The following is a 22864-nucleotide window of genomic DNA, read 5'->3' as shown; positions in this document are numbered from 1 at the left end:
CTAAATAACTAAAGTTTTCTTAGCCAACTGACATTTGTGTCAACTACTCCAAAACCCTGTCTAATACACCATTATTTGAAAGCGCAAAAAAAAAAAAAAAAAAAAAGAGAGAGATAATTATAATATTAATTTTCTGTCGATATCTCAATACTTCCATCGATATTTACATGTTTCCATGGATTCGATATCAACATGAAGGGTAAGTCGAAATTTCCATTATATCATAGAAAAATCCATTAAACATAAAACATAAGCAACAAAATGCCACTAATGTAAATATAATATAAATAACAGACATGTTAAATTATTTAAAAAGCTTAAAATGTTTATTTACTAATTTAAATTTTGTTAGAAATAAGGGGCTTTGTTGATAGTTTATAGTCACGAGGGTATTTTAGTATTTTACTTTACCCTAGGTTTATTTCCTTTTTTGTATTAGGGCTTGCTAGAGCCTATAAATATGGCTTCTCTTGTAACCTTCATTTTATGTTAAAATAATAAAAAGAGACTCTATCGTGATTTTTTCTCCCTGTTCTAGGGTTTTCCACGTAAACTTAGTGTTCTCTATTTTCTATCTTTTAACATGGTATCAAAGCATGGTGACGAAACCCTAGCCACCATCGGCGAAAACCAACCGGTGCAAGATAACCTTAGTTTTTCACCAACCCCACTTCCGCCACAACTGCCGATAAGGCCTTTGACCACCACCGCTGCTACTGTCGTCCAAGCCGTCGTTGATTGGTATCTTTAGTCCTTGCATATCCGTTCAACTCTCGTGCCGACCCTTTGATGGAATCTCTAGTGTCGCCGCCCTTTTTCACAATGTTGTCGGAGTTTCTCCCTGAGTGTCGCCACTATCAATCCTTCCAACCTTGTTGTGAATAGCCGAAACATACACCTTGAAGCCGAGATTGATGAGTTGTTCGCCTACCACAGAGGTAAATCCCTTGTCGCGGCAACAAGCCTTTCACAGCCACCGAGAATCCCCGGCTCCTTTTCCCTTCCAACCGCAAGCAACCTACCTGTAGCCGTCGGGCCTTCCTCATCATGCGCCACCTAGTTATGAACATTAAGATTTAATTGGTTTATCTCCAATAATGGTTCAACAACAGTTGGCTAATCTTCTGGCAAGTTTTCTGCAATAAATCGCTGCTCTTGGAGCAACCCTAGGTGCTTCCACAAACTTAAATTCTAGTACAGTGAATTCTGACATTCCTTCCGGTCTACCGATGTATTTAGAGAATCCGGTAACCTCTTTCCCTGCTTTAACTACTACAAACATTGTTTGTCTGGATCTATGGGAAATTCCTCAGGGTTAATTACAAGAGAAGTTGAATGGTCAAAATTATTTCTCCTGGTCTCAATCCATCAAAATGGCTCTTGAGGGGCGTCAAAAGTTCGGATATCTAACTGGTGAGATACCAAGACCTAGGTTAGGGATCCTCAGGAGCGCATTTGGAAAGGAGAAGACTCTCTGCTTCGATCACTGTTGATTAATAGTATGGAACCTCAGATAGGGAAACTGTTGTTATACGTTGCGACTGCTTGAGATATCTGGGACGCAGTTCATAAATTATATTCTAAGAGGTAGAATGCAAGTCCTTACACCTTGCGTAAACAAGCTCAAGAGTGCAAGTAGGGGACGATGGATGTCATTTCATACTTTAACAAATTGTCCCTAATATGGCAGGAGAAGGACCTGTGTCGTGAAATTATTTGGGATTATCCTTGTGGAGGTGTTCAGTATTCCAAGATTGAGAAAGTTGATCGTGTTTATGATTTCCTAACCAGTTTGAACTCCAAGTTCGATGTAGTGTGAGACCATACACTAGGACAAAGGTTTATACCTTCTTTTATGGAAGTGTGCTCTCGTCTAGAGGAAGACAAAGTTAGTGCTATGAACATCACGACTGTAACTGCTGCTGATTCTACTGCTTTCAATGCGAGATTATCTAGTTCTGATAGTGATAAGCAAAATGGAAAACAGACCCTGGTGTGTGAACATTGCAAGAAACCCTGGCATACGAAAGATCAGTGCTAGAAGTTACATGGTAGACCACCAATGGCAGAAGACGTCCACCAAATGACAAGTCCAATCCTGATCGGGCTCTTATGAGTGAATCTGCGAGTGCCTCCCAGTCACAACCTCAAGTGAATTGCCAAAGTGACCCTAGTGTCTCTTCTCTTGGGGTCGTTGCTCAATCGGGTACCTCTCAATCCTTAAGTCTCCTCAACATAAATGGTAAGAAACCATAGATACTTGATTCAGGGGCTACAGATCATTTGACTGGATCTTCTGATAATTTTCTATCATATCTTCCGAGTGTTGGTAATGAAAAGATTCGGATTGTAGATGGGTCATTTGCTCCTATTGCGGGCAAGGATCATATTTCTCCTTTTGATGGTTTAACTTTACAGAATATGTTGCATGTATCCAAAATATCTTACAATTAATCTATTACTAAGATAACTAGAGATCTGAATTATCAAGTTGCCTTCTCACCAGATAATGTTTTCTTTCAAGACTTGAGCTCAGGGAAGACAATTGGCACTGCCCGGCACAATACGGGACTCTATTTCCTTGATGATGACGCTTCCTCTAGGAACTGTTATAGGACTAGTTTGTTGTCTTCTTATTTTTCAACTTCAAAAAAAATTGTATGTTGTGGAATTTTCGCCTTGGTCACCCAAATTTTCAATACATGAAATATTTATTTCCTCATTTATTCAATAAAGTTGATGTCTCTTCTCTGTCTGGTGATGTATGCATTCGCGCAAAAATGCATAAGGTCACCTTTCCGTCTCAACCTTACAAACCTTCTCCGCCCTTCACCCTTATTCATAGTGATGTTTGGGGTCCCTCGAGTATTACCACCTCATCGGGGAAACGTTGATTTGTAACCTTTATTGATGATCATACCCGTCTTACATGGATTTTTCTCCTCACTGATAAATCTGAGGTTTCATCGATATTTCAACAATTTTACACAACTGTTGAAACTCAATTCAACACCAAAATTACTATTTTTCGTAATGATAATGGTCATGAGTTCCTTAATCATATCCTTCGTGATTTATAGTCCTCTAAAGGCATTGTCCACCAAAGCTCATGTGCCTATACCCCTCAACAGAATGGGATGGCTGAAAGGAAAAATCGTCACCTCCTCAAGGTTGCACAGTCTAAAAAAGAAAATGGCTGACGAGTTTGAGATCAAAGATCTAGGAAATATAAGGTATTTCCTTGGAATGGAGGTGGCAAGATCAAGGGAAGGGATCTCTTTCTCACAACGGAAATACACTCTTGACCTGTTAAAAGAAACAAGTATGACTGGATGTAGACCTACCGACACTCCTATTAAATTCAATGCGAAACTGGGAGATTCTGTTGACAAAGTTCCTGTTGATAGAGGTATCAATGTCTAGTGGGAAGGCTAATTTACTTATCTCAAACTAGACCAGATATTTCTTATGCTGTCAATGTTGTTAGCCAGTTTATGCAGGCACCCTACGAAGAACATATGGAAGTTGTGAATCGGATTCTGAGATATTTGAAAAGCCCTCCGGGTAAAGGTCTGATGTTCAGGAAAACTGACAAGAAATGCATTGAGGCTTATACCGACTCTGATTGGGCAGGATCAATTATGGACAGAAAGTCTACCTTTAGATACTGTACTTTTGTGTGGGGTAACCTAATTACTAGGAGAAGTAAGAAGCAAAGTATTGTTACTAGAAGTAGTGTTGAAGCTGAATACAGAACTATGAGTTTGGGAATCTGTGAAGAAATCAGGTTGAAGAAAGTTCTGCATGATCTTCACCAAGACATTGTTTTACCTGTGAAGCTCTATTGTGATAATAAAGTGGCTATAAGCATAGCCAATAATCCTGTACAACATGATAGAACGAAACATGTGGAGATTGATAGACACTTTATAAAAGAAAAACTAGATAATGGCAATATCTGTATTTCGTATATTCCATCTAGTCAACAAGTTGCTAATGTTCTCACCAAAGGATTACTCAAGCAAAGTTTTGACTCATGTTTTAGTAAGTTGGGTCTGATTGATATCTACGCCCCAACTTGAGGGGGGTGTTAGAAATAAAGGGCTTTGTTGATAGTTTATAGCCCCGAGGGTATTTTAATATTTTACTTTACCCTAGGTTTATTTCCTTTTTAGCATTAGGGCTTGCTAGAGCCTATAAATATGGCTTCTCTTGTAACTTTCATTTTATGTTAAAATAATAAAAAGACTCTCTATCGTGGTTTTTTCTCCTTGTTCTAGGATTTTCCACGTAAACTTAGTGTTCTCTATTTTCTATCTTTTAACAAATTTATTTTTATTATTTTTTTTATATATAATTTTTCCAAAAATATCCATCGAAATCAATATTTCTATTGAAATTTCCATAAAATTAGGTCTTCAACCCATAACCTACACGACTAGATTCAACACCCACCAAACGTGTTTTCAATTTGTTGCCTCGGCGTTTGCACAACCTAACCCAACTTCGACCCTTATCATTTTTTTCAATAATCCCACCAAGCCTAAATACAAACTAACCAAACCCATCCACCCATTTCAACTTTGGCCAGCCTTTGTTCAAGAGTTTTTCTTCCACGATACATGATATTCCACCTAACCCACTCATTTTTCTTCTTCAATGGACTCATCTAATAACATGGAAGCTTCTTTTGTTGAAATGGGCAGTCTTCCCCTCAAGGCTCGAAACACACTATTATTTGTACTCAATCAATTGTCCCAAAGACATATTGCTTTCATGTTTTCAAAACGTATTTTGATGTTAAAGATTTTTATTTGTTCTTTTTTTAAAAATTCATTTTGATTAAAACTTATGGACAAGTTTTCTTTTCTTTCTTTCTTTCTTTCTTTTTTTTTTTTTTTTTTTGAGGGATATGAAGGATTAGGATAATCTTAGGTAAATCTCTTTTACCCTCACTTGTGTATTAATCCTTATAAATGGGGGAGTTTCCCACATGTATTGGACACACTTTCATTCTAATAAAGATCTTAAATTGACTTTTGGAGAAAACTCTGCTTAATCCTTCTTAGGCTACACCATTATCATTCAAACTTGCATCAAACACGTGCCAAGCTTTTTTTTGGGTGGTACTAAAAAAATTTTATGGTTGTCCTTGTTCGAGCTTCTTTCTGGCTGCTTTGGAATGAAAGAAATGACCGTCTTTTCAGAGATATTTCTCACTCTTTTGATTCTTTAATGTAGAGGCTTTTATCTAGTGCTTCCTTTTGGTGTAAATCACAACAGCCTTTCTAATCTCCAAATTGGAAAACTGTGTTGCAATTCACCAATAGGTGTTCAAAGTTTCAACTCCTCCATTTCATCAATCAATAAAATTGTTTCTTCAAAAAGAAAGAAAAAACAGCCAAGTCTCAAAAATCTTTTCCACATGTCAAAATATCTCATATCAACCAAAGAGAGATGTTCAGCATACTAATATTTATTATAACTATAGTCTTGTGCATATTTGTGCCAGCTGAATTTTTTTTTTACTGTAACCGTTGGCTGTATGGTAGCTCAAACTATAACACACCCATCAAATCAGGACAACTATCATGCACATACATGCTTAAATTAATAACAAACTTACTTGAATGCAAGCTCCGTAAGAGACCCCACAGATGCTGCATAACAGCTTCCAACGATCCTGTTTTAGAAATTACAGTAAAAGAAAATAAACAACTATGATCTTCATATCATAAAATTAAAACTAAATAAGCATAAACTATGCAACTTATATTTATAATTTAAGGCAAAATAAGCACAAATAATAAAGAGAACAGATATGTATTCATCAACACAAGGTAGTAAGGAAAATTGTGCATATCCCTCCACCCAGGTAAATAATGGGAAGATAATGGTGTCCATTATACGTAATATGCCTTACTACTTTCTGCTTTTCAAAAAGAACAAGGATTGCATACGAATTCTAATCAAAAATTATAATGCACGTGCAGTTCAACGAAAGTTTAAGGGAACCATGAGCTGAAAATATGATGGTTAAAACATTGATATAATTAAATTTATCCTAACTTATTAGCTTAAGCTTTTGTGTACAAAGGCATTTAAAATGGTATCATAGCAAGAGGTCTAGTGTTTGAACTGTTGCAATATTATTTCCTCTCCAATTAATATAAATTTCCTCTATAGATTTCAAGCTTAGGTAATGTTGAAGTATAGATATAATTAAATTTACCGCAACCCGTTAGCTTAAACTTTTGAGTTTAGTGGTGATTTAAAAAGCTTATAGGGCATCATGGCATCAGCTAACTTTCATTATAAGAAACTTAAAGAAGATGCAAAAGAGGGGGAGAAGAAATATCCCCACACACCTACAGGTTACAAAACGGAAGCCCAAGTAGTGTAAACAGGAGTAAGACTATAATTACAAAAGAGTTTAGAGGTCGAAGACCAAGTGGAGACAAAAAGTAACTAAATCCCTAAAAATTTCCCTGCTAGGTTCTTCACCACGAAGAGAATATCTTTCAAACCAAAGCCTCTAGAAAAGGGCAACGACCCCATTAGACCAAAGGAATTTCATCTTCAATCAAGGTTTTTTCCATCAGTAATAAACAAGCACATCCAACTTTTGCATTAAGAAGTTTCTAGGTAAATATTCTAAAGGGAAAAGGGTGCAAGAATCTAAGGATCAAGTTATTTATACATTAGAAACTACGAAAGGGTACCTTATTGATTCTATTAAGACCGTCAATGGGCTCCATTTTCTTGATATCAGATAAACACGTTTCTGCAGAATGTGAGAAGTCAACATACATATTGTAATTTCCAATTATTGAAAACTCCTAATGATAAACTCACAAACCAGGTATCCATATAGCACAAGCAAGATGAGCCCAGCGTCCATCAGTTGTAGGCTTCATTGCACCCCCTGGAGAATATGAATTTAATAAACCAAGCTTTCACCGGAAAAAGTGAAAGACGATTCAATATAATTCAAAGTTGATATACAAAAATCCTATCCAAAAAACATGATATACAGCAATCATATTTTAATGGTGTGAATTCAAATACCAATGACAGGACAGAGGCAGCATGGTGGCGGACAGTCAGGAGACCCAGGCCGACACAAGTTGCACAACCATATTACTCCGTCAACTGGTTCTAGTTCTCCATAGCACCTAGCGTGGACCTAAAGTATAACAGATTAAATATAAGAGTAAAATATAAAATAGCTTTTGAAAGGCAGGATAGTAGAAAGTTTAAGTAAAGAACAGAGGAAACAGACTAGCTCATAAATCTAGTTGACGTATAAATATATAATTCATAGAATAGATTTCATTTCACGTATACTGAAGTAATGTGATCCACGTAAACCAGTAAAATTAAGAATGTGGCATTTCAAACAAATGCTACAATCAATATTATGATGTATGCATTTATAATTCACTATATTTTATGCATTCATGGATCAATATCATTCTTGATTTCAACCTGAAGCTAAATCATCCCAATGAAAACCCATTTCCAATTTCTTCAGCCTCATCTAATAACTCTTTTGTTTTTTATTTTCTATTTTGGAAAATTAAACTTATAAACATTACTTTTATATGTGTGTTTATTTGATTTGTTGTCTATTTATTAAATTGTTTTCAAAATCTAAGCCATATTTTGAAAACTCCTTAGAACTCAAGGATACAGTACAACCTATAGAACAAATCTCATTCAAGTAAGGTCGTAAGCCATATTTATATATATGTATATATATATATATATATAAAAGTTTTCGAAATTCTATTATTAAGAGATGTGAAAGCATACTAAAAAATCATGAGAAATAAAGCATAATTTTCAGATAAAAATAAAAATCAAAGCATTATCAAAAGGGCCTAAGTTTAGGCCAATGTTACTTATAATATTTATGGGACTCTGTTTAGTTTTGTAGTTTAGTTCTCTTTCAAGGCTGTTGGGTTCAGAGTAGTGTATTTTTCTAGTTGTTGGTTTGTAACAATATGTTGATACTCGTAAGTGATTATCAAAAAGTTCTATTTCAAGATAGTTGCAGATGGTTTTGAAATTAAATTATGAAAAGGAAGAGGAAACATACCATCATTCTGCATTTGTCACACTGCAAGAAGAGGTTATTTTCATACTCCTATTGAAAAGAAGTATAAGCTCGATTAGCAAAACATAAAGCATTAACCGTGACAATCATAAGACAATAGAAACCATTGTCAGAATTGAAAAATAAATGTAAAGGGTGAAAAAAAAGAGAAGCTTATTCATCAAAAAGGGGCAAAGAGGATAAATTTAGACTCACTAGCATGGTTATTTTTATTTTTTAAAATAATAATAATAGAAGTCTCAACATGATCTAATGCACAGTAAAAACTGGATTAGGAGTGAGTGAGCAGTTTTGGTAAGAAAGTTTCGCATATGAGAAGGCTATACCAAAATGAGGTGAGCAGATTATGGTGTGAGCTAGGAGAGGAACCCAGAAAAAATGCAGTCAGGTCAACTGTCCTATTTTCAATTATTTTATTTATTTAACATGAAAAACAAAGATGCATATAAATAGCCAAACAAAAAAGAACCAAGATAGGGAGCATGACCTTGATAAATACCTAAGAGGTCATAGGTTCAATCCATGGTGGTCACATACTTATAATATAATATCTTAATGAAAAGGCTCTTTTAGTGTCATCCTTTTACATCGTTTAGTGTCATCCTTTTACATGGTGGCCACATACCGATCCCTTTACATTGCTTTAGTGTCATCACAATTATCTTGTATCGTCTTTCATTATCTTAATGAAGAGCCTCGTTTCCTTTTTCAAAAAAATATAATATCCTACGAGTTTCCTTGACACTCATAGAGTCAGGCGGGTTGTCCCGTGAGATTAGTCAAGGTGTGCATAAGATGGTCCGAACACTCACGGATATAAAAAAAACACAAAAGAAAAAAGAAAAAAGAAAAAAAAAATGAGAACAACCAAGAGACCATAGAGGCACAAGTAGTCCCTATGCCAAGGAAGAATTGCAGAAAAGGTCTCTCCAATCTAAAATGATAATAAAAGGAGCAATTCAAAGGGAATTATGAAGAGGACTCCATTTGAGGCTATGCACCTACAGAGTCCCAAAAGTTTACAAAAGAATCGAAGTTATTTGGGAAGATTCTTGATCTTCATTCCTGTATTCTAGTAATGAGTATCTAATTTCCTTCATTTTTGTAGGAAACAGAAATTGACTGATCTTTACCTTTTACTACAATAGCAACTGAAAGGGCACCCATCTACCCAAAAGTTCATTGAGGGGGAGAAAGAGAACCCTTAAAACCACAACATAATGATTGACAATTTCATACTTCATTTACTATAAAAATGGCAACCATTTACTTTCTACGAGCATCATATATACATAATAAAAGGGAAAAAAGGAAAAGGAAAACACATATCAGCAACAGATGAAGGCTCTTTAATATAGGTACTAGTAAACCGTCGTTAAGAAAAAAAATATAACTTTTAAAGAGAGTGATTGAAAAGCAAAGATATCTATCTTAATTGGAATACTTTCATTCAATCTATGTAATCATGTCTTTATGACATTTAATTTTCTATTGTAATTGTCATATTTTGTTTCGGGATGTGATGAGGGTGTTATGAATGTGTCCATCTAGTTGAGATAGTCAAGTGCACCTGTTGATCCTTAGTTCTAGTTGTTATTTCGATTATTGCTTTGTAATTCGAGCATTAGTCTCTTTTCATTTTATCAATGAAAAGTGACGTTACCATTTCAAAGAGAGAGAAAAAGGGCAAAGAACTTAAATGAATATAGCCTAGGAAACAACTCTCACCTCATCCATATGACATACGCTGCACTTGTCAAGGTCTTTCCAATCAACACGAACAGGTCTATAACCAATGGGAAAATCTTTGTACTTTTTGGAGGCTACTTTGCCCGAGGATCTGGAAGAAGACAGTCCAGATTTAGATATCCCCTGTCAAAAGAAGAAATGAGTTACTTTGAAACATCAGATTTGTTTACAAGAAAAAGTACGCAAGCTAGGTTTTCCTCAAAGGACATGAAGGATACAACCCCCACCTCACCCAAGATATGCATAGCCATATAGTGATACTGAAAAGCTAGTATTATCGCTGGAGTGAAACAAGGCACAATTAAACAAATAAAGATTTAATAAAATATAATGAAGGCTACCAATTAGTAGACCGAGGCTCCAACAATAACAATTCAAAAAATCATCATTCTGATATTAATAATATTCAAGGTTTCTCCAATACAAAAGATTACCATTTCCTATTTACAGAGGCTTTTCTGAACAAGATACTAAACATTTCATTAAGAAAACGAAAAGAGTCTATTACTACGGATACAAACTCCAAAATGAATGAAAAAGCAATAAAAACAGCATAAGTAAGCAACATATTTATAGAGGATGTTAACCAAGCAAAATCCAATTCCTAACATTAAAATTAAATAATAATAATAATAATAATAAAAGAATTTTTTTTTTATAGGAAACAGATAATTTCATTGATGAGATGAAATAACAAAAGTGGATCCTATCCAATGGATTTTAAAAAAATTTCTCAATTAGTCATGAGATTAGATAGAAGTTATAATTACAAAAAGAAGAGACCAATTTACACCAATTAAGAGATAAAAAGGTAATAGAAGGGAGACTGAGAGAAACTTGGTGGTCTTGTTCCTTATTTGTGAATATGGAAGCATGTCATTCAAGCCAAGTGCACCAAAGGTATGCACGAATGAAATTCATCCAAAGAGTTTTTTTCCTTTTTAAATGGATGCCAAAAAGACTCCTATTAGGGACTCATAAAAACATAACACATGCAACACATGCGTGCACGCACACACCAAAACAAAAAAACAAAACAAAACAATTGTTCAAGTAAAATCCTATTACAAATACAAAACTTCGACAAAAATATAAATTTGTCCTAATCCTCCTACATCATCATATATGCAATATTTAGCAAGGAAAAAGTAACAATTAAGAGATGATAAAACGTGATCACTTTTACTAAAATTTTGATTCTTTTCAAGTTAAAAATAATAATATTAATAATAATAAAAGTAGCATCATGCCTTAAACAAAGTATGCTGACAGAGTTAGAATATCATAACTTGATCGCACTTCCACTGGCTAATTTTTTAGTAGATTCACCTGAATGACAATGCTTGTTTGTTAAGTAATTAGCTAGAGAGAAGCTCCTAATAGCAACTTGTATTTTCTACATTGATGCTGCTCTCTCACTCACTTTTTTTATAAATAGACTATCATTAGGAATGAAGGAACCAAAAAAAGAGGACAAGACATCCACGGAATTGCCTAGGAGCCTATATACAAAACTGCAATCAACTTGAATAACCAAACAAAGGGATGGTAACATAAATAATTACAAATAAAGGTCCATTTAGAAGCTAACAGAACCACTTCCTCCAAAAAGTCGTCATTATACACAAAGGCACAAGAAAAATCTTGGAAATTTTAGGTTTGTTGTTGCCGCCCTGCTATGTTCCAGCAAGGCTAGACATGTACCTCTGTGTTCAACACTTGAGGGAGATGTGCTATAGTTGAATGCAACTAGAGATATTTTTTGCCAAGTGTGACACAACAGGAATAGGGGGAAAAGGATCCACATGAGATATGGGACCTTGTAGTTTGTCCAGCCTCGTTTTAGAAGCTTTGTTTCTAATTACTTCTGTCAGTACCCCTTCCTTACATTATTGCCAATTAGAAAGATTTACAGCTCCTTGGTTTGTAGGTGTTATTCCTCCTCTGTAATTCCATTCATTCAAAGAAATTCTTGTTCCTTAGAAAAAAATATAATTTTAAGTAGAAATCATACATGGTACGGACCAAATATGATACAATTGCAACACCAAAAGAAGGGAAGAAATATATATTGGAAAAGAACTTTCATGTATACCTGGATGAGTTTCTTAACATCTGGATTGGAGAAACCAAACATATCAGAACCAGACTTGTATACGAATTCCCCTTTACTTTCGGCAGCAGCATCAGAAATATGTTGTACTTTCCTCATCCTTTTGTATATTTTATTCCAGCAAGCAGATGGCGAGGATCCTTTAAACTATAGCAATACACAGGAGTATCAACAACGGAAAAGGCCTTGCATTAATAACCCTTGACATCTTTTAATAGGAAAGAAGGCAATTGAAAACCGCTACAGCAAAAATCTAGTTTAGACAAGCGAAATATTTAAGAAGTCACAAGATTAATACAAGGCTAACAAAAAAAGGTTCAAAAAATGTGGATTAATTAAAAAGTAATCTATGGCTAAGATGTTAAACTAAAAGAGTAACGGAAGATAAGGTTCAATATTGCCAGAATGCATAACAATAACGATTTCTTAAAATATTAACATTTCCTGAATAGACTGCTTGTCTTTTTTAAAAGGGAAAAAAAAACTTTTCATTGAAATAATAAAAAGAGACCAATGTTCGAGATACAAAAATATAAAAATAAGACAATAGATCCTTTTTTTTATAGAAACAACTGCTTTCATTGAGAAAAAATCAAAGAATACACGGACATACAAAAAAATCAAGCCCACTAACCCACTCCATGTTTGGGGCACCAAATATAATAGTGGTACATACAACTATTTATAATCTACAATTAAGTATAATAAATACTATTTCAAAACCCTCTTTGTTACCGTATTTACTATTCTTCACTCATCCTCTCTTTTCTTCTTTATTACAGTATTTACTATTTTCTACCCAAACAAAAATAGTTTACATCTCAAATATAAACTATTATAACTAAAACTAAAATAGTCTGCATGATGTTTTCTTACCATCTCCCACAATACAAAAAACAAGTGGGCAACGGAAGGGGGATGAGAAAAAATATCTTTCCAAAGATTTCGATGTGTGCCTTTAACCTCTTTCACTACCCATTCATAGGGATGAGGACTGTACTTACTCTCAATAACTTTTTGCCACAAGGATTCAGGCTCAAGTGCAAAATGCCAAATCCATTTAGCCAACAGAGCTTTGTGGTGTAACCTTAAATTCCCAATCTTTAACCCTCCTTGAGTCACGGGCTTCCCCACGACATCCCAGCTAACCAAACGAGACCCTTGCCCTTCCTCCACCTCTTCCAAGAGGAAGTCTCTCAAAAGTTTTTCAATGCTCTTGCAAACTGAAATAGGGGCATTGAAAAGCAAAAAGTAATAAATGGGGATACCACTCAACACCAATCCAATCGTCAATCTCTCAGCTTTGGAGAAAAAACTTTTCTTCCACGAAGCCAATCTCTTCCTAATCTCCTCCAAGGGGGGATCCCAAAACAAGATAACTCTTGGATTACCTCAAGGGGAAACCAAGATAGGATGAAGGAAAGAAGTCAACATCGCAACCAACAAAACTAGCCCATCTATTAAGCTTTTCCTGGATGTCTGACACTTACTTCTATTAATTTTAAGCCTTTAGAAGCCTTAATCGAGCCCTTTGGAGAGCCATTGATAAGGATGGAGTAATTCACGTTCCTAACACATCCCTACATCCACATTCTCCACTTATCCCCGAAGCCTTTCTTTTCCATCATCCTATCTAAGAAATTCCAGTCAACATGTCATAGGCTTTCTCAAAGTCGATTTTGAAAATCAAATCTTCCTTTTTCTTGGCTCTCAATGGCCTCATTCATAGTGAGGGCCTAATCAAGAATTTGTCTCCCTACAACAAAAGCTTCTTGAGCCTCAGAGATGGTCGGAGGGAGCACTTTCTTTAACCTATTAGCCAAGACCTTTGAAATGATCTTCTAAACACTGGTTGTGAGATTGATAGGTCTAAAATCTTTGACCCTGTTTGCATTTTCCTCTTTGGGGATAAGACAAAACAAAGATTTCCTTAAGGGAGCAGTTCAAGATGCCTCTTTCAAAGAATTCTTTAAACACATTTTCCAAATCCCCATTAAGAAGATTCCAATTATCTTGGAAAAAAGCCATAAAGAAGTCGTACGAGCTTGGGGACTTATTCCTATCACTCCCAAACCGCCTTCCTAATTTTTTCCATAGTGAACGGGGCCACCATCTCTCCACCTTCTCTGGTCAAGATGGGACACCAATCAATGCCTTGAACAAATGGTTTTGGCAAGACAGCAGGACTATACAGGTCAGAAAACACCGACAACATTCACCTCCTTATCATTGCCCGTACTACAACCATTGCCCTTGATTATAAGACCTATGCAGTTCTTGTTTCCTCTACCACTATCCACCCTATGGAAGAAGGCAGAATTAAAATCCCTCTTCTTAGCCCATTTCACTTCCATCTTCTGGCTCCAACAAATATTCTCCTTCCTTAACACATCAGCAAACTCACCAAATCCTTTTACACAAAGCGAAAGATCTAGGTAGAAAACTGAATCAATCCAAATAAAACAAGAGAAGACAAAACTCAAACTGATCTTAAACTAAAAAACCAAAAAAGCTATCTTGAAAGACTTGAAGAATTCTTCCAAAACGAAACTCATCTAGGTAATATATCTCTGCAAGTGAACAAAACAACCAAGGAAAATCTTCTAAAATGCCCAACCAAACTCTAAACTGTTGACCTTAATTGAGCTATCAAACACCCACTGAGTGAAAAATGGTGAACCAACACCCAAAAATACTACACCCACTGAAAGGCTTCAAAAGAGGCTTCCACTGAATAACTTCTGAGGACAAAAAACTGAAGAATATACTGTTCTTTCATAATGATTTTCGATTGGAAGGGTTCTTTGATCTAAGTTTATTAGTGATAACAATATCTGTCTTCCATCCAATTAATAGCAATTACTTTATTTTTAAAAAAAATACATATTAAAAAAATTATAGTTGTAACTTTAAAGCACCAAAGAAGCCATCATATACTAGAATAACCAGAGAATTAACATGCAAATTGTTTCTCATCAGAAGAGAAAAAAAGAACTGAAATAACATGCAAATGCAAGTATATCCACCCAACCTAACGAACTAACCTGCTCTCCGTTATCCAAAGTTACTCTAAATAAAGGTCGAAATTTTGATTCAAAATCTCTCAAAACTTCCATTCTATATAAGGTGCAGACATTGGGATCTGGAAGCAAGCAAAAGAGATGACAAGAATAGTGTTAGAAATTCATCACGTTGAAAAGGTAAGCTAGAAATATCTGCAACAAAGATAATTTCAAAAATAATAATTACAAAAGTTCAAATATCCACCAGTTAAAGAAGAAAATTTCCTCACAGCTGTGTACCCTTCGGGCCATACAGACCCATCATTCTGGAAATATTTAGAATCTTTGACGATCTTCCCTGAGAACAAAAAAAAAATATGCCCATAAACATTAATAAACAGGTTGCTTAAGATTAAAATACAATGTCAATTACCCCTTGTTTTGCCATATTTTGACAACTAGTCATATTTTTTTCCATAGGAAACAGAGAATTTCATCGATATAAATGAAACTACAAAATGAGAGGTCCGTTCAGAGGATTACAAAAAAAAAAAATCCAATGGGCTATAAGAGGGTTTAAGTCATAATTACAAAAAGGAGAAACTAATTTACACCAATTAAATGCAGTGTAAGTAACATTAGAAGAAAAAAAGATCATAAAGATGGTAAGTCAAAAGTGGAAAAGTTAACAATTTTTCTCAATCGATGATTTGGAAAACAAAGGTACCAAAGAAAGGTCAACGTTGTTTTGTTCAGAGAGTTGCTCTCATTAGGATTAGTGATAGCCTGCCAAATAAATGTGTCTCTGTGGTTGTGTGCTACTCAGAGAAAGATCTACGATAGTTTGCCAAAGGGAGGAACTTTTATATTTGGAAAATGTGCTCGTAGAAAAGTCTAATGGCAATGATACTTCATATCAAAAGATTACTATATTTACCTCAAAGGTATGTTATGTTTCACAAGTAAAATGAAGATTTTGATCATTTTTCCCACGTCATTATCTTGTTTCTTGAGAACTAACAAGTCAATTTAACGTATATAACATTATAATTTATGGAACAATAACAATTCAAATCTTATAATAGCCTACAGTTTCAAAATCCGTGGATGAAAATCAACATTTCATGATATCCCATAATACATTAGGAAAAGAGTGATTCAAATTTTACCAAGGCTTATTATTTCTAGATCCCCAACTATAAATGGAGAAGATCCATATTCATTGAGTAGACAATGCATCCCTCCTCCTTCATTAAGGCATTCTTCCCCTGAATCTGTTGTCCCTTCTTCCTCACCACTTGCAGTTGCAAAATCATCCACTTCAATTCCATTTTGCAACTGTAACATACTTGGTGGAAGTTTCTGCTCACTTAGATACCTGCTTCAACAGGTAAGTCAGTAAATTTCTACCAGTGACCTTAAAAATAGAATACAGCTTAGCAAGAAGTAACAAGAACCAACAAAGCCCCTCTTACATCATCACACTCAGTTTCATTTACATTATTGGACTCTCCATGAGTGCGAGTATTAAATTGAAATGGAGATGGGTTGGCACAGAACCATTCTCTCAAAGTGAGTATATATAAATTAAATCTCACGGCAATTTTTTCAACATTTCATTACAGGACACAGGACAAAATATATCTCAATAGGAATCTGCCTCAAAGTAAAGTTGGTCCCATCACATCCTTAGCATGGTAACTATAAATTGACAGAGCTGATACCGCAAACAACAATCAGCGTCAGGCTGTCGAATGAGTTTAATTTAGGATAAACAATTATAGAGACTTGGGAGTAAGAAATGTCGTAATCATTTCTTTTTTTAAATAAGAAGCCAAACCAATCCAGCATTACATTTTTGCCTCTTCTAGGCTCCGCATGAAGTGTGGTTTCTTGCATTTCTGGTGGAAAAAAGAAAGAAGACCTTTGAGAAATGAGATGGCCTGTTTTACTTTAATCCTGGACAATAGAGAAACTAGTTAGTGTGCGCATTCCCAACAAAAAATTTCTGCATTTTTTGTCTCAAAGTTCTGGTACAATAAACCAGACAAATATAGTTCAACCAGAAAGCTCACAAACCTTGCAAAGTCATGTGTACCAAAAAATTGAACAGGGACTGTCCTTCCTCCTGAAATATTTCTTAACCCCTTACGATCACCAATGAGTGATTCATCCACTATAATTGCTGGCCACATAGCATGACCTGCATTTAACTAACAAAAGAAGTAATCAAAATATGTCCCTTGCAAGAATTATCAATTTTTATAAGAAACCAACTTCTATTTGCATTGCTATCGCCATACAATTCAAAAATAGTAACAAAAGCACTCAGCCTGCATGAAGTTATGTCTTTTTGCTCAATAATTTCTTTCATCTTCCCAATTTAATCCTTGATTTTTCTTCCTTCTTCAGTTTTAGCCCAACAATTCTATTCTTTCTTCAATTATGGCTTCTTCTTCCCAATAAATTTCAACATCAACTCTCAACTTTAGTTCAGCAGTTTTTTTGCCTTTCTTCCCAATTTCAACCTACAATTTTAGAGATGACGGAGCTGGCAGACAAGATAAATTCTCAAAATTGAAAAAACCTAAACATGAACTGCCCCACCCCTCGATTTAATACTCTCAATAGCGACACTTTGAAGCTTGAACCGTGATAGAAAGGTACAACACGTTGATGTTTTCCTATTTCCATTTAATTTTTTGTCCTTTTGATTTTCAGCCTCTCACAATATGTTAAGAAACAGAGAGAAATGCATTCACCATAAAATGCACAATATGTTTGCTCCAAGAGTCATTTGTTTCCGCAATGGAGGACTTTCAATAACAATAGAGGACTCCAAGTTGGTGCTTATTTCCTTCATGTCTTTCTATTTCAGGAAAAACCACCACTCCCTCTCTTTTACTAATTTTTTTAAGACATTCGTTCTTTATTTTTAAAACATTACTGTTTATCTTTTTTCAATTGTTAAAATGAAAAAGAGGAGGAAAAATAGGGAAAAGGGAAGAGATGAAGTACAGACCAGTAAGTTTGGCCCAAACAATATCTCCAGGTTCAGGTTCCAGGCAGTCATCCAAGGATGCTGCTAACACTAGCATCTCATTGTAATCATAAGCATCACTATCTACGCTATCAACGCCGAAATTCAAGTTCAAAGACTGCATCTCTTCACCAGAAATATGGAATTTGACTTTCTCATTTGAAAGAATCAAATCTTCTCTGTCTTCATCTTCATATTCAATCTATATTGAATTTTGTAAGTAAGAATAAATGGCATCACCAAAAACCAAAAGCCGACAAGTCCGAACAATACAAGAGAAGACACATAATCTACAGTTAACAGTAAGTACTTATATCAAACACACACTGTGAAGTTTAAAATTACATATGTGAGAACATACATGATGACGACCAGTCTCTGAATTATAGCCCACAACACAACCACAGTACCAATCAGCGTCCAATGGCCAATAAACCTGTGACGTTGCGAAGTACCATATCGTTTCAAACATATCCCAAGAAGATGATTCAAATCAGAGTTACAGATAGAATGACTTGCCTTGCATTGTAATCCAATATACACTTTTGGGTCAACATCCTCAAAACTTAACCTGAGAGTTGATAATTTATTATATTCCAGTAAATAGAACTGACTAAGTGAGAAACAACTACACAAAAATCAAGATACAAATGCTTCACATTTCAACTCCGAAGAAGCCACTACCCCTCCGAGGCCTTAAATTGCAACTCAAAAACCAGAAACCAGTACCTGACCCATCTCTTAGCAGTAGGAGATTTGAACATGGTCTTCTCGGAAAGCTGTGAAGAATTGCGCTTCTTTCTCTGTCCAGGATTTTTATTGTTATTGCTGTGAGTGCGACAGTCCCTCAACCTAGGACCATTCATCGCACGAATAACACTGGAATCAACCTCCAATTTAACAAGCTCATTACACCCAAACTTATCCTTTCTCTTTTTCTTCTTCTTGGGCGTTCTATCAACTTCAGATTCCTCTTCATGATCGTCCACACCATTCACCATCTCATCAATCTCACGAGCTTCAGATTCCACAACAGTTCTCGAGCCCAATTCAACCTGCTCAACCAAAGATTCGTAGACAGAGGAACCAGCAGAAGAGTGGCGGGGTTTCTTCCGGCGGCGAGAATAAACATGGAGCAAACGAGGCGGCTTGAAATTAAGATCATCGAAGTGATTCACCACAAGCCTCCGGGCTTTCACCTTCTTAGACATAACATTGGAAGACCCACTTGTACTAACAAAAGGAGATGTAGTGGAGTAGACATGATCGAGAGAAAGGTACCGAATCGGAGTTCCAGCATTATAAACATCGATATTGATATCATCTCCATCTTCCCCATCAACAATTGGTGGCTTGGGGCGCTGCTGAAGAGGTAATGCCATTGAAAAAGAAAAGCAAAAGCAAAAGCCCTCCACCACTTCTGCTCCCTCCAGCAACAAAACAACAGCCCCAAAAAGGGCGGCAATCCAGGGAAGTAGGAAGGAAGCAAAACAGCAAGTTTGGAAGAAAAGGGGGAAATGGGGTTGTGGAAATTAGGGTTTTAGAGGGGATTGGAGAGAGAACGAGAGAGATGGCGATGGGGACGTTTGCTTTTTGATTTTGGAGGGAGGTTTTTGAGGGAAAAGGAAGGTTTTTTGTGTGTTTTCCCGCCGTGCGCAGAGCTCTCAAAGAAAAAAACTGAAAATGAGAGAAGAGAGAAAGAAGAATGACTGAACGTTTATATGTAATTACAGTGAAGATGGTACCTTTGAATTTGGGCTTTCCATTTGCAAATGGCGAACCTGAACTGAATTCGCTTTGCCCCCTTCTCCTTCGTTGTGGGCTTTTTTCCAAATTCCAAGATTCTGTTGTCTTTCAGATTTAGTTAAGCGAAAACAGCACCTTTAAGACTACTCTCTATATTGAATGATAACATCGAAAATTCTTATAAATAGAAAAAATCTAAAAATATTTGTACTTTATGATTTAAAAAAATTAAAAAAGAGGAATATTTTTCTATTAAATGTAAATATTTTTAAATATTGTTTTATATTTAAAAAGATTCCGGAGTAAATTTTCGTAAATAGTTCATATAATTTAATAAAATTCTCATAAACAGATCCTTCTATAAGAACTATTTGCAAAGGTTTTATTAAACCATGATGTAATCCAATTTGAAAAGTGAGCCTCATTTGATTTGATTGCTCTCACTCATTACTCCCTTTGCAATTGAACCCAATTACAATTAATACATAAATGCAACTCATTATGTTTGTGGAAATTTTGATTATGGATAAGTAAACTTGCCTAAATTCTAATTATAAACCATAGGGATTCAATTCTGGCTTTCTTTTAACCGTAGGAACCAAATTTACAATTGACCTTATTTTTCTTTATTTTTTCTTTTTTTTTTTTTAGAGTACGACAATTTGATTTTAGATGGTCGTAATTGATTTCTTATCAACTAAGTTATGTTTTAGATTGGCGAAGTATAAAAAAAGGTTAAAAAAATAGTTGTGACAAACTTTTGTAAAAGTAGTAGTTTACTTCATAAAATTTACTTTATGATAGCATAGTTCATATACTTGTAAATTTGTGACAATTTAATCATTCAACTCTATCATGTAACAATTTAGTGTTTGTACTTACAAATTTATGATGAAATAGTCCATACTCTAATAACTCTTCAAAATTAAGTGCTAATTTGTATTATATAGCGACTTGGTGTTTATAATATGTGAACCAATTTGATTCTTAACTAGTTTATCAATCTACATCAAGAATATCATAATACCATTTTTTAAGATGGAGATCAAACCAGTAAAAATTGATTGGGACTAAATTATTACAAATTCGTCAAACCAAACATAACTCAATTAGCATACAAGTGTGCTAGAAACCACGAGGTTTGTTGTTTGAATCTCCCTATTCTCAATTGTACGAAAAAAAACTATTGTAAATGTAAAAATACGTGAACTAAATCATTACAAGCTAAAGTCTAGTGATTAAACTCTAAAGTATTACTCTGTAAAAAATCCAGAGATCAAAAATACTTTTTAACCAAGAAAATAAGTTAGATTTGCAAATGACTGGTTGAGTGTTAGGTTTTTATTAATGCCTTTCTAGTGAGAACAAAATGTCTTACTATTTATTGTGTCAAGTAATTTACAAAGAAAATCAACTAAATGTTGGTTAAGTTTTCATTTTGTTGTTTGAGATTATTCTATTTTAGTTTATGTACTAATTTTTGTTTTTTATTATTAATTTAAAACTAATTTTACTGAATTTGGTAAAATAATAATACTAAGGGGATTAATCATTTTTTACCTTAAATTTAGGAGATCGTATTAATTTTAATTCCTACAATTTTAAGCTTCATCGATTTAAATCTTAAATTTTACAGTCTAGATTATATCAATTTTAATCACAGACTTTCAATTTCATCAATGAAAACTTCAAACTTTAACAGGTATATCATTTTACACCTTTGGCAAGTTTCATTTCAGTCACCGTTAGAAAGGTTTCTCACACATGCCTAAAGTCATGTGTCGTTATGTTATAGGTACTTGTTTTTTAATTAAAAATAACTAAATCATTTGAGATGGAATGGTGACCACTATCACGTAAACATGAGCCAGACTTTCAAAAGTAGGAGTCATCCAAATACACAGAGACTCTTGTATTCCTCGTCGTCTTTGGTGTTGTTTCTAGCTACAAAAAAGTGAGGAAGATACAAGACATTTGTCAATCGGCCACCGACGACATGTTGTGACGACCACCTCCAATTTTCAAACTCCAATGCCACCTTTGGTGGCCAAACTCTGATGACCACCTCCGATGACAACCATCTTCAGCGATCACCTCCAACGTCCAACTCCGCGTTATTACTACCTCTAGCGGCCAACTTCGGTCACCTATGATGACCTATTTCGATCACCAACTCTATTGATCATCTCCAGTGACTAACTCAACCAATCATATACTAAAAAATCAAAAGTATTTTATCTACCTCAAGTACGATGGTTATATGTAAAAAAATTGTAGAATATATGTGAAGTTTTCCAATTGATATATCGATTGAGTGTTATAAATTTGAAAAAAATATGTGTGTAATTGAAGGGTTAAACAAAAATGACTACGAAAAAATCATACTTTTTATAGGAAAAATACTTTTTTCGTCCCCGATTTTTCAAGAATACGTGTATTTGGTCCCTAATGTTTTAAATTTGTCATTTTAATCCCTAGGGGGCGTTTGAGGCAAAGACTATCTTAAGACTATAACAACAATCCTCTTGCTGCGGTAAATACTATTTTATAGTCCCCAGTTCGCTACCCTCAACAATATTTCAAAACCCCAATTTGTTACAGTATTTACTATTTGCTATAGTTTTACTATTTTACATTTATAATTATTTTATTATTTGCTACAGTGTTACCATTTCCTTCTCAAATTAAAATAGTTTACACCTCAAATACATACTATTATAACCCAAACTAAAATAATATATACTCCAACCACAAACTATTATAACCCAACCATAATAACCTAGTACTATAATAATCAACTATTTGCCCCAAACGCACCTAAGTTTTCAAGAATAGGTTTAAAAGGTCTCTCGACTAATAAATCTATTATAAAATTGATTAAATATATGATGTGACAATACCACTTGGAAAAAATATATAATTTTTAATCTTTCTCACGTTTGTTCTCCTCTCTCATCTTTCTTTCTCTTTTTAGCTCTCGTTTTTCAATGGAAGAAGATGATGAAATTTGCTCACTTCTCTCTCTTCTCTCTCGTCCTCTCTCCTCCATCTCCATCCTCTCAAATTGTCTCTCATTTTTTAATAATCTTAGTTTC

General features: G+C 34.7%; 1 protein-coding gene across 3 annotated transcripts in view; it reads right to left on the bottom strand.

Moving 5' to 3' along the window:
* LOC120075405 (histone-lysine N-methyltransferase ATX2-like) overlaps positions 1 to 19904 on the bottom strand; it is a 31032-nt gene extending 11128 nt beyond the window's left edge. The window contains exons 1-17 of one of the 3 annotated variants that reach the window (XM_039028780.1): positions 19769 to 19904; positions 18753 to 19686; positions 18543 to 18594; positions 18385 to 18459; positions 18006 to 18225; positions 17063 to 17186; positions 16838 to 16942; positions 16153 to 16361; positions 15249 to 15341; positions 15026 to 15123; positions 11964 to 12128; positions 9848 to 9991; positions 8102 to 8149; positions 7069 to 7186; positions 6860 to 6925; positions 6723 to 6784; positions 5627 to 5683 (exon numbers count right to left, since the gene is read on the bottom strand). In XM_039028780.1, coding sequence (XP_038884708.1) covers positions 5627 to 5683; positions 6723 to 6784; positions 6860 to 6925; positions 7069 to 7186; positions 8102 to 8149; positions 9848 to 9991; positions 11964 to 12128; positions 15026 to 15123; positions 15249 to 15341; positions 16153 to 16361; positions 16838 to 16942; positions 17063 to 17186; positions 18006 to 18225; positions 18385 to 18459; positions 18543 to 18594; positions 18753 to 19405 — 2289 coding nt within the window. In that variant the 5' untranslated portion in view covers positions 19406 to 19686; positions 19769 to 19904. Of the gene's footprint in view, positions 1 to 5626; positions 5684 to 6722; positions 6785 to 6859; positions 6926 to 7068; positions 7187 to 8101; positions 8150 to 9847; positions 9992 to 11963; positions 12129 to 15025; positions 15124 to 15248; positions 15342 to 16152; positions 16362 to 16837; positions 16943 to 17062; positions 17187 to 18005; positions 18226 to 18384; positions 18460 to 18542; positions 18595 to 18752 lie in introns of all 3 variants that reach the window. The other 2 variants (XR_005481331.1, XM_039028778.1) reach the window with 2 other exon arrangements.
* Between the last annotated feature and the right edge of the window lie 2960 nt (positions 19905 to 22864).

Source organism: Benincasa hispida, chromosome 4 (genome assembly GCF_009727055.1).
Source record: "Benincasa hispida cultivar B227 chromosome 4, ASM972705v1, whole genome shotgun sequence".
Lineage (NCBI taxonomy): Eukaryota > Viridiplantae > Streptophyta > Magnoliopsida > Cucurbitales > Cucurbitaceae > Benincasa > Benincasa hispida.
The sequence above is the reverse complement of the archived record's forward strand: the minus strand, read 5'-3'. Positions and strand labels throughout refer to the sequence as shown.